This window comes from Notothenia coriiceps, unplaced genomic scaffold (genome assembly GCF_000735185.1).
Source record: "Notothenia coriiceps isolate Sejong01 unplaced genomic scaffold, NC01 NC01_scaffold00018242, whole genome shotgun sequence".
Classification (NCBI taxonomy): domain Eukaryota; kingdom Metazoa; phylum Chordata; class Actinopteri; order Perciformes; family Nototheniidae; genus Notothenia; species Notothenia coriiceps.
In genome coordinates this window covers 26,227-38,361 of record NW_011350943.1, presented here as the reverse complement: position 1 = coordinate 38,361, position 12,135 = coordinate 26,227, and the positions used below count along the sequence as shown (strand labels likewise).

The 12,135-nt window shown below is 43.4% G+C and overlaps 1 protein-coding gene across 1 annotated transcript; it reads right to left on the bottom strand.

Moving 5' to 3' along the window:
- Positions 1 to 5,778: 5,778 nt before the first annotated feature.
- On the bottom strand, positions 5,779 to 9,827 carry LOC104950845 (WD repeat-containing protein 11-like). The gene is made up of 2 exons (XM_010777420.1): positions 9,189 to 9,827; positions 5,779 to 7,615 (listed from the first exon to the last, which is right to left on the bottom strand). The coding sequence occupies exons 1-2, from the start codon at positions 9,343 to 9,345 to the stop codon at positions 7,416 to 7,418; spliced, it is 357 nt and encodes a 118-aa protein (XP_010775722.1). The 5' UTR covers positions 9,346 to 9,827; the 3' UTR covers positions 5,779 to 7,415.
- Between the last annotated feature and the right edge of the window lie 2,308 nt (positions 9,828 to 12,135).

The window sequence follows — 12,135 nt, the reverse complement described above, 5'->3', positions numbered from 1 at the left end:
GTGTGCCTTGGCAGACTCACGCATGCGCAGTTCGTACGTGCTACTTGGCCGTCGGCTGAAGTCTTTGCGGTGTGTTCCAGTGCGACTGCTGGCCAAAACGCAGGAGACGGGAGGCGACACAACAGTCGTGTTCCGTCGGGACGTGTTCTTTTTATTTACACAAAGAAGCTAAACCGGAGGGTTCATTAACATTACCATTATGAAATAAAATAATATAGTTTAGGGCTAACTAGAAAAAGATACCAGAACTAGGGCAAATTAAAACATGACTGACCTGCTTGGAGCATCAACGCTAACTGAAGCTGGACTCGGACATGCGACAGCAAAATACACCCCCCGGGTACAAAATAAAGGTATGCATAAACAAACAAAGGCGGACCCAATTTACATATGAAAAGAAAATATCATTTTGGTGAAGAAAATAAAGATTTTCAAGTATACAAATAGCCAAAATAAAAAAGTAATAGAATAGCAATTTTATTTAAAAAAAATGTATATCAGTCAGGCTATATATTGGGGGGAAATGTTGAGCGTATCTGAATATTGGGGGGGATGTCCCCCTCCCAACGTATATGGTGAATTCGGCCCTGGTTAAGAGGCTTTCACACACCTCAGCCAACGACAAACAGCATGCGGAATGCTATGGGATGCAGGCACAGATCCTGCGGCCTAGTTAGCACCCGAGGTGGTGAAAATCACACGTTGAACTGACTGAATAATGACATGAATGAAACATAATAACATGCATGCAGTGTTTTTAGAAGCTGTGAAATAATGTGACAATGAACTGCAGCATAGGTAACAAAATGTTTTAATTGGACTTTAAAACAAATGTTTTTTTATCATCTTAACTTGTTGCATAGACAGCTAATTTCTGCAGAACTTCTTGAAACAAGTCCGGGGGGGTCTTGAATCCCCAAACCCTTACTCAGGAGTTGGAGGGAGATAGTGACTACCAGACGCGTCACACTTCTGTTCTCTAGTCCTCTGCCGCCCCCTAGTGGAGATATAATAAAGATATCAGTCCTGAAGTTGAGTATACACTGTGTACTAATGGAGATACTGTATGTTGGCAGGTAGTGCACAACACACTAATTAACTGTGGCATTTATTTTAGCAAGAAACACAATATGTGCATGGACAACTTTTATTCAAACTACAACTTTAGAAAATTGCATCGCCAATTTCTAATAAAAAATATAATAGGTAGTAGACATGGTTTTCCTTGTTTACAAAAATAGTTACACCTGTCCACATTTAAAACCAAGCAGCTTTATTTTAAAGCAGATGTAGAGCTAATATTTTTATAGTTTTCTACTTTTAAATGTCTTCTTCTAATCTATGACCAGATTTGGGGATTTCTTTTGATTCAATTATGTTACAGTACAATTGTTATGTTTTACACTGATACACTAAAGCAAATACAATAATTGTAACCTACCCTCTGATTCTGTACATTTTTTCCATTTCTGTTGCATCGTGGGACATCCGTCCCACAAATGATGGCCGACTCAAAAATCCTTCATCCTTTCTTTAGCTATTCTAGAAATTCAAGACATGGTTAGAATTTTAAGAATGCATTATGGGACGCAGTGCTTGTCTCAAATGAGCAAAATAAGGAAGTGCAGCCATAAAACAAATCTCTGCACTTGGTACTGTAGAATAGATGGAAGCATTCTGTGATTGATCGTCATCTCAATTTAACAACACAGCTGATGTTATCCTTCAAAATCACAGGAGAAACACTGATCCTGGACCCGGTTCTTTCTTGGCAGAGCAGCACGTGCTTATCCCCAGGAGTGAAGGCCTGCACGGGCCGCAGCAAAACAGCCAGCTTCAGCTCCCCCCCCCCCCAAATGGCCCCGCTCGCACACACAGGCCCAGTGTCCGGCCGGACTACACGGAGAGGAAACACGCGTACTCCGCTTGACTAGAAATAAAAACACACTGCTCCGCGAGAGACCCCAACCCAGCAGGATAGTCTATCTGCGCTCACAGGAAAGAGGCCAGGGCAGTTAAACTGGGATCACTCTGTACGCTCAGCACATATTCATGGGTACACAGCCTCAGATAAACACACATACATGCACAAATACACAAGCAACAATACAGGAAATGGGTCAGCTGCAGCACAGGTATCCTTTACATCCTCCACTGGCTCCCACTGTCCTCCAGTGAAAGGGAACACCCCCGGTCTGCAGCCCTGGGCCCGGCTGGCTGAGCGCACAGCGGCTTATAAGAGGCCATTTCCTTCATAATCATCCCTGCCTTCCCCCTGCTATAATTTCCCAAAGGACAGTGGCAATTAGCCTGGGGAGGGCCTGACTGTAGTAGGGGCATCTGTGGAATCTTTATTACCTCATGGCCTTCCATTGACACATATAAACACACACACAGCTTGGATTTCTGGGTCCCCTCGAGTCCTCTCATGTCTGCATATTTCAACTTCTTTCTTCTCTAATACGTGTACAGTTTTGTGTACATTTCACCTCAAAATCAAGATATCATTTTTCTTTTTTTCTGTAATTGTCATGCTACTTTTTGTGTGAGGTGCCTAGTGTTGACACCTAGATATTGGCCATGGCTTCTTTGGAATATAACAAACTCAATAGCACTCAGCTTGTGGTGCTTAAATAACTCAAAACCAATGTCTCTTTCAAGAAATCAGGACTCAAAATAATCCATAAACCTTGGTGTGAGCACTTTCACAAAAGGAATTATTTTCTATCTTTTGAAATACAGCCATCACCTGTATCACCTCGCAGAAGAAAGCATGCTTCTACCTATTATCCAGTGCATGCACACTTCCTTCTGCGCGGACGTACGGAGGAAGAAAGTAGTTCCTACGTGTAATTGCTCACATCAAGTCTGTTCTTTTATCTTGAATATGATGTCTGTGTGTAGAGACATTGTTGTTGAGCTTCGCTGTGAATGTGTTGTTTAGTTGGTGAATATGTTTCTTAATTTGCATGTGTTTTGGTACATTTGTTGTTGTTTCTTGCATAGTTTTTAAATTGCATCGCACTTCTCCTAATGCAAGTGTTTTTGGCCGTTGTAGCGCATTTGCACCAGTCAGCCAATAAAGATAAGAGGAATATGTACTTCGAAACTGTTTCTCAATTTTTTCCTCCTTCCTAGTATGCTGTTTGGTTAAGGCCTTTTCTTTCCTCTTCTCTCACCACCCTTTTGTTTAGTTTTTTGTGAATTCGTTAATAGGATCTCTCTGCGGTGTCTATTTCATATTTACACGTAAAACACACATCACCAGTGGATCTGGATGTAGTTTTGTCAACAACAGTAGGGGAAGACATCTTTCAGCCAAGTCTTTACAGCTTGTTGACATAGCCTTGAGGATTTCCTATGATGTGGGATTAATATCATCACATAAACGTCCTGCTCCAGATTACAATAGTGAAATAGGTGTGTCACTCTGAAGTCTGTACACTGTCTATGTGAGTCTTCACATTTAAACAAATCATTTGTGTCTTTCTCACTCTCATATCCCTGATCATTCTGTGAGGATTAGCAGTGGTAGAATCATGTAAAAACCTGTGCAGGAGCTGCAGACCACACTGCAGCCCCACGCTCCTGACACAATGCACTCATTGATTCCCCTTTGCTTTTGTAAATAACAGCCCTCACCGCAACCTGCACACGTGGAAGCCACAAAAGAGCTGTTTTAGAGATAGCAGGAGCTTTTTAAAAGATTATCCTGTCCTCAAGTCATTACCGGGGCCTTGATAAGAGTTTGTCATCGAGTGGTAATGTTCCATAGATCCCGTTGTTCCCCTATGCTGCCCCTGCCGAGCCCCCCATCCCCGATTTACTCTCGCTCACTCATGCCTCTGTTTAAATGGGAGCAGGGTGGTGTTGTGGCGAGGTGAGGCCATGGTCTGCTAAACACTGTGACATTCATCCAAATGGAATCAGATAAAGATGGGGGCCATGAATACCTTCAACATAAACATCACCTGGAGCAGCAACAGGGGCCCTCTACAGCACACATCGGCCAATCAGAGTCTGTGAACATCTGGGAAGACAGAGAGATCTACCAATAGCAGAGGATGAAAGAAGGGAGGGAAGTCACTTCTCACCAATTGAAGAGCTGCTGACTGTGATATCAGATGAGGTCAGAGCTGTGGGTTCCCTCCACACCAGGGGTTACCCACAGATGTGGGTGAGAGGAGGTGATGCGGGGGTGAGAGGAGATGTGTGAGAGAAACATGACCTTTACTCGTGTAGATCAATTTCCCCGTGGAGCAGCCTGGGAGTAGGAAACTGTTGATAGTTGTGTGGAGGAAGGTGAGAAAAGTGGGCCAAAAATACAGTGGTGTGGAGAGCATTATGGCCAGCCATATAGAAACAACTTGAATAAGATCCGTTACGAGTCAAACTAATAAATCAGAGGAAGAAGGTAAAGGTTTTACATTTGGAGAATTAAGCTGAATATTCAGGAGGAGACTCAAAAGTTGAGGATTGAGTTAAAAAATAGAGCCGAAACTGCAGCCAAAAGTAGTTAAATTAAACTACTATCGTTATTACTGGGGGGAGGTGTTGAGAAAACAATGAAAGGGGAGATATTTACAGAGAAAATTAGGAATGAACTCAGTGGTAACCCTCAGCGAGGAGGTGAGGAAAACTAACACACATTCAGAGGAAGACATGTTGTCTTTTCAGTAAGTACTGCGAGCAGGCATGGACCTGCCCATCCTGGATGAAGAGATCTGTCAGCACCAGAGGAGAACATGCTCATGGGAAATGGATGACCTGCTGTACTTCTCCACCACAGACTGCAGTGTTCGGCTGCACACGAAGGCCCCAGTTCGATGGCTGCTTACACAGATGATTGAGAATGCGTAGCAGCGAGAATACCGTGTACGATTGATTTGGCGAAGGCTATTAATTGAAATCTGCCCTATATGCAGCGTGAAACAGCGAGGGATTTCCATCTGTTAAATGAACACAAGTTCCCCTCACAGCTTTGGATCCAAACACTCTTAATCTTGTGTTTTTTTTTAAAACTACTTTGAATGTTTATTTCTGAATGGGGGTACACAAAGCCAAACAGCAGATGGAATAAAGGCTTCCAGGAAATCGTGCAGCAGCAACATGAGTTGGCATGGTGTCCACCTGTTTTACAAAGCAAAAAAGAAGGAATTAAGTACATATAAGTTGGGGAAGAGGTGGATGGCAGGATGAGAGTTATCAGAGCCATTTGGCGAGCTGGGTGGTAGCCGAGAGTTTAAACAGAGGGACAGAACAGAGGCGCAGTGCGGCCTGCATACCGATGGCCTGGCGGGAACGGCTGGATCGGCTCTCCGGCAGTTATTCATTAAGCTATTAAAAGGGAACACAACCAATCATTTGTGTGGCCTTCTGTTTCAGACTGTTTTTCTTCTCTTTGTGCTCTGCCTTTCTCGCAGGAGAGAAGAAACAGAATGCACTTCAATGAATAAATCCGAGGAGAAAGGAAAAGAGTGAGAACCGTTAGACCTGGGCAGCGAGCTGCGGCCAGCTGTTGGCCCTCCTTCTGAGCAGAAAAGAGGCCATTAAAGGCGGAAGCGACTCATGCAGGAACTAATTCACTTTTAGGGCAGTTTGACAAATGAAGGAACATTCAAATCCAATCTACCTGGGCTGAAATTGAAGGGGGATAATTGAAAAGAGCTCTTGCTATAACAGGTCTTTCTCTCAAAGTGCCATTACACAGCCACTTTGCCTCTCATTGAGGGACAAGAGCGCCCTCTTGAGTCAACATATAACAGCACACAGGACATATAAAGTTAATAATATTGATTTTATTTCCATCCATATATACAGATATTTTTTTCTCTTGTCATATTTATATAGCTTAAAGCATTAGGATCACTGTACAAACAATGAACAAAGAACAATGAAAAACGGCTATAGTTTACTCTGTGTTAGTCACACTAATCATAAAGAGGAAGTACAGTTCATTGCACAATACTGCATGACGTGATTGGAGGAAGAAACACAGCATGGGTAAACTACAGCTGATTATCTGCTGGGTGTGGGATCCTACAGTATGTCAGTGGGAGTGAAATGGGTCTACAGGAGCATGTAGTGCCCTAAAATAGGCCTGGGTTGCCATAGTGACTCGGGGTTATACGCAACACAACAGAAACAGCACTGACGTGTTTATGAAACACAAAAACGCACAACAAACAATGGTCCCACGGATGGAGTTACTGTCTCGTTTCAGGACCAGTTAACACGCTACAACGCAATAAAAAACACAACCACTTAATATGTATTTTGCTCCACCATTAGGATGAGTATGATGGTCAGAAAAGCAGAACGGATGGCAGTGGGTCATATGCTAAAATATGTGTGTCTGCCTTTGTAATTGTGATGGGCAGCACAGATTACCATTTGTGTGTAAATTATGTCAAAAGTCTGATTCAAATGAGTACGGACACATTTTTGACAGATCATCTTGTAATACACACCAGAGAACAACCGCGTTACACAAACATCAAAGAAGAGTAGTTTTCGTTTCAAGGTTTCATAAAAGTAGAAAACGAAAAATCCTTAGTGGAATAATCTATTCAACTAATGTGAACACTACACAAGCTAATTAAACGGCATCACTCCTATCACCTCTGTGTTCAGGGACATTCAATTATAATAAGGGTGAATTAGGAGCAAGGTGGCCTGGCTAACTTTCCTGCTGATCAACAGTTACAGCTGCGGAGGCTGGGAGGCAGCAGGCTTTGGTCACTCAATTATACAGCACCACCTGCTGTGGCTGGAACACCCAGTCTGTCGTGTGTCTGCCTACAGAAATACTGTGTCTCTGTACAGGGAATCGTAGTTAGCATTCTAATAATGTGGTATTTTTGGTTAATTTACGAGGGAATCCAGTCATGGAGTAGTAATGTGGGCCGTCAAGGGCAGTGCAAATGAAATATGGAACGTATTATTTTTGGATGAATGAACTCTGCCGTATTTCATCCCAGCAGAGAAAAGGCAAATTAAACCCGTAGAGCTACAACAGTACTTTGAAGTCATTAACACAGGCACGCAAAATAAAGCTTACCAAGCAACCATAAATAAAAAGTTAAATCCATTAACCTACAGAGAACACGAGGTGCATCACTTCGCGTGTTGGGGGGAATCAGGACAGAAGTGTGTTTCTTTTGGGGCCGTTGCATGCATTCACAAATGTGCACAAACACACACGTCATACCAAACATTTTTTTTCATCTTTGTAGTCACAGAAACAGGGAGACGGACTCCACATGGAAACATATCCTCTCTTCTCCTGATGAGGATCATGACTCCTCTGGGCGCTGACACAGAGTTCACTCACACTGGTCGAGGTTTAGAAGTAAGAATGAATGACGGATCCTTGATTTGCACCATCATCCGTTCTTCTCCAAATCTTTCAGAGGTCACTCGGTGCTCTCCTGGCCCAGCTCTTTGTCTTCGCTGATAACGCTCTCTGGCACGCTGCCCTCCCCCTGGAACAGCTCCTCCATCAGCTGCTCCCCTGCGCTGCCGGCCCGGGACGCCCACAGAGCGGCGCCCTCCCGCAGGCCCAGGGAGCGCAGCAGCCGAGCATACTCCAGAAACGCAGACTTGATTAGTTTATGTGCAGGAGGAGGTCAAGGAGAACTCATAACATTGAATAGGTCAGAAGAAAACACAGTGAACGTTTTCATTCCCCCTCAGGAAAGTATTGTTAGTTACACTCTGATTATAACATCACATGGTTGTTTGTTTTAGTAAGTATCTGTGATAATCTTCTTATTTATTGCAAGACCCAAGGAAAAGTAGCTGATGATGAACATAATGAGCCTGGGCATTATCCTTGAGTCAGACGTACTCTTTAAATCCCACAGAAAAGGAACTGCAAAGGGACTGCCTTTTCTATCCCAACAAGATTCAGAGTTCACGAATTGATTTGAATTACGTTAGATAACTGTAATAGTGTCTGTAATGTTTTTTCAAGACCATAATTAGTCCAAAAGTCTGCTGCCAAGGCTTTAAAAAAAGAAAGAGGAAGCCAGTCAGCCAGATTTAGATGCACTGCACAGTGTCTGTTACATCATGATTATCATCATTATCACATACAGACACCTGACTAATATAATGCTTCCATGCAGGATGAAGACACCACTGAACAGTTTGGTGAGAAAATAAATAATATGAATCTCATATAGAGATCATTGCAGTCATTACAATACTAGGAACACTTATATGCATAACACAATGCAAGACAAAGAGTAGGAGTTCAAATACAAACTGCAGTCATCAAATATTGAATCAAACCCTCTCTTAAAATGCTTCCACATCAACAGGTCTTTATCCCCTTAATGAAGGGACGAGCTTTTTTTTCAGAACTGTTGCTTTGACTGCATTAAGTTTTAGCAAGTGCAACTAAATATATTCAGCATTTATCTGATGGCACTGCGGCCCACCTTGTTTAGGCTACTTTTGATGGTCACAAAAATACTAAAGATTAGATGGAAACAGACACTTGAGTTTGTAGTTAGGCCACATTTATATTGGTTTTAAAATAGATATGTCACTTTCTTAAAGGAGGATATTAATGAATACACTGGGAAACTCTGAAAGTGAGATATTTGATCTTCTTGAAAGACAGCTCGGCCCTGCGCAGGCTTAGTGTGCTCCTGGTCTGCTCTCCATAAATGATAAATCACTTAGTGGCTACAGGCCAGATCTGACCAATGAACAAGCCAGGGGGGATGTTTCCAACTCTTGAGATGAAATATTACTTTAGAGGTTTACCTTTTTCCACCCCCTTATCTTTTGTTCTGTAGTGTGTTTATTACTACATTGCGCTGATCACACAAGATACAAATAAGAATATAATATAAGCCAAAAAAAAAGGCTGACTAGTAGAACTTATGTATGCAGTTGCAATAAAGTAAACGTATATACAGTACATCTGAGGAAAAACATTGCTTTTTGGCTAAACTACAACATATGTATTCTTTCTGTATGTCTATGTTCAGACGTTTTTAAAGTAAGTTCTAAAAGTTCTCTTATGAGATACGATGTGCTTTTAAATGTCTTTTACTGTGAAGAGCTCTCTACTATGGAGTGCACATCTGCAGTACAGATGGACAGCGTTAAGAGGGAACCTAACCCTGGTTATAAATGTCCATCGGAGTGCAGTAATGGGTTTTCAAAAAGGATATTGGAAGAGTCATCGGCCTCCATCACCCCGTACTTCAGACAGGCTTCGATGAAGAGCGCGGCTCGATCAAAGTACCGCATGCTGCCCGGGAGATGGATGGAGGAGGACAAAGACACACGCATGAGGAGGTGAGAGCTATTGGCAGACCCCAGCCTCATCCCTGCCCTGATGGCTGGGATCCCAAAGCATACATCAGCCCCGATGTCCCCCTAATTCCCTGAGCTTTCACTGTCAGATCTCAGAGCACGAGGAGGAGGAGAAGTAGAACAACAAACCAAGGGAATCGTTTTAGGGGGGAAATATATGGGGTCACTCAGACCATAGTTTATACTGCCATACACTCAAAGATGGAGAATGGAGCAAAGGAAAGGAAAAAAGTCACAGGGTAAAACATTTGGAATTTTAAAAGAGATAAAGTTAAAAGGTATTCCTAATTATGATGGCTTTTTTAATTTACCGAATTTCTGGGAATGTAATGAATACAAGAAAGACCAGGGTTTCTTCATATTTTCCAATGCAATACTTCATAGGACTTCATTCTAAGCCCATGCCATGGTCTTGCACGTTTTTTGAGCTATGTCTGTGATTATATATACAGTGGGGCAAAAAAGTATTTAGTCAGCAACCAATTGTGTAAGTTCTCCCACTTAAAAAGATGAGAGAGGCCTGTAATTTTCATCCTAGGTATACCTCAACTATGAGAGACAAAATGAGAAGAAAAAGAAATCCAGAAAATCACATTGTCTGATTTTTAAAGAATTTATTTGCAAACTATGGTGGAAAATAAGTATTTGGTCAATAACAAACAAACAAGATTTCTGGCTCTCACAGACCTGTAACTTCTTCTTTAAGAGCCTCCTCTGTCCTCCACTCGTTAACTGTATTAATGGCACCTGTTTGAACTCGTTATCAGTATAAAAGACACCTGTCCACAACCTCAAACAGTCACACTCCAAACTCCNGCGAATCAGTGCATGAGAAGCGAAACGGAAGTGAGGGACCCAAACAGACTATTAAGAAGGCAAATCTAAGATTTCATTTAACTCCAGCTCTCGACACAGGTTCGGGAAAGCACCATGAGCTTCTCGTTGTAGAGTGAAAATGGAACGCACATGCTTTTGGTTTATATCACGCAGTCTGTTCTTCTTCTCTCGGTCCTGTGTCGAGAGCTGGAGTTAAATGAAATCTTAGATTTGCCTTCTTAATAGTCTGTTTGGGTCCCTCACTTCCGTTTCGCTTCTCATGCACTGATTCGCTAGCTGAACAGCCAATCAGAGTGATTTATTTGACCGACAGCCTTTGGCTGATTGGTAGGTTTTCGGCCAAAAAGGTGTCGGCGCGGCCGAAAAGACACGGCGGTGCGGGACACACCAATCTGAGTAGGGCGACACGACGCTCATTTTCGGCCTGACATCCATCGACGGCCAAAATCGGCTTGGTGTGTCTGGGGTTTAAGGAGCTTAAGTGACTCATGCAGCTGGAGAGCTAACCAGAAGTCGCAGGTCCATTTCATAACAGCTCAATGTGTTTGTGCATGACGGCGCCATGTTCCCTCTATCAGAGAGACAATCTGACACCAGCACTACTGCCTGTTGCCTAATCTGGGAATCAGCGTAGCAGCAAGTCCTATAGCTGCTGCTCATGAGCAAAGAAACCTCCACTCAGATATGCCAAGCCAGCACTTGTGATAAATATTTGGAGGTCATCGCTCTCTGACACTGCTGCATGCTCTCTTTGAGGGGACTTTGAGTGATATTTGATTCAACACAGCTGGGAAAAACACTGGCACACTGAAATGTATTACATCAGACTTTCTAGAAGTGTCACAGACAGGGAGAAGAAAGGGAGGATTGAAAGGTTAAAGTGACGAGGAGACAGAGAGGGGAGAGAAGCAGGATGACAGAAGAAGTGGATGGAAGGGTGGCTGAGGGAGGGGCCGGGTGCTGACAGTGTTTTGTTGGAGTTATGTAGATGTAATCCCTTCTGATGGGCAGGTCAAGCTGCCTGCTGTACGCTGAGGCACCGGCCGGCCGTGGGTGCGCACACACACACCAGTGCAAGAAGTGTGTGTTTGTGCAGGTCTGTGTGTGCATGTGTGTTCGTTGAGCCCCTTGTTGCAATCTGGCGAGGCTCATGAAAGGGGTGGGGTGGGGGACAAAGGGTAGATTTTCCTTTTCTTTAAGCGGTGAGGGCTGGCCCGCGGAGGAAAGAGAGATGGATCTTCTCCAAATGCCACCGTGGGCGCACTAATGCCTGCTTTGTTCACCACCGTAATTCTATTATGGTAATGGGGGGGATGCATCCCCGCTTTCTTGCCCTTCTTGCTTCATCCCAACTTTTCCAAGTCTCCTGTCCGTGCACCCCCACTGGAGAGTTTCCGGCACAAGAACACAACAGTTAAATGGCCCCTGAGGGATTAGATGCAGAGTCCTACTGTTGCATGGATGTAGTGAGTGGTGCAATAGCTTGTTTTTTTCCTCTGCTACTGATGTTTATGTGTCCAACCAATTTGTATTTATCATGATATCATTGGGAAATTCACATTTATCAATTGGTCATTGTTCGCAAAATAAACAGCAGATGAGATAGTGATTTTATGCCTCAGTAAAGTAAACAACAAGGGCATGAAAGATTTGGAACTCATCCATGACATTACTTCACTATTGTGCAATCCTCTGGGACGGCCCTGCATGATGCCATGATGGGTGGAGCGTACGGGTGACTCTCAGGCGGGAGTCACCGAACCCCGAGGCCACGCAGTGACTCGGTAAATATCCAGTAATGTCCCCTCCACTGGGACTGGCTTCTCTCTGCTTTTGGGCAACAATCCACCGTTTTACCCAGCGGCCCCTAGAGAGCCTCTAATCCCTCGAAGCCTGGGAACAACTCCAACTTGCAGTCCCTTTTAAAACGTCTTGGTTTGTGCATTATTAGATGCTATGAATTAC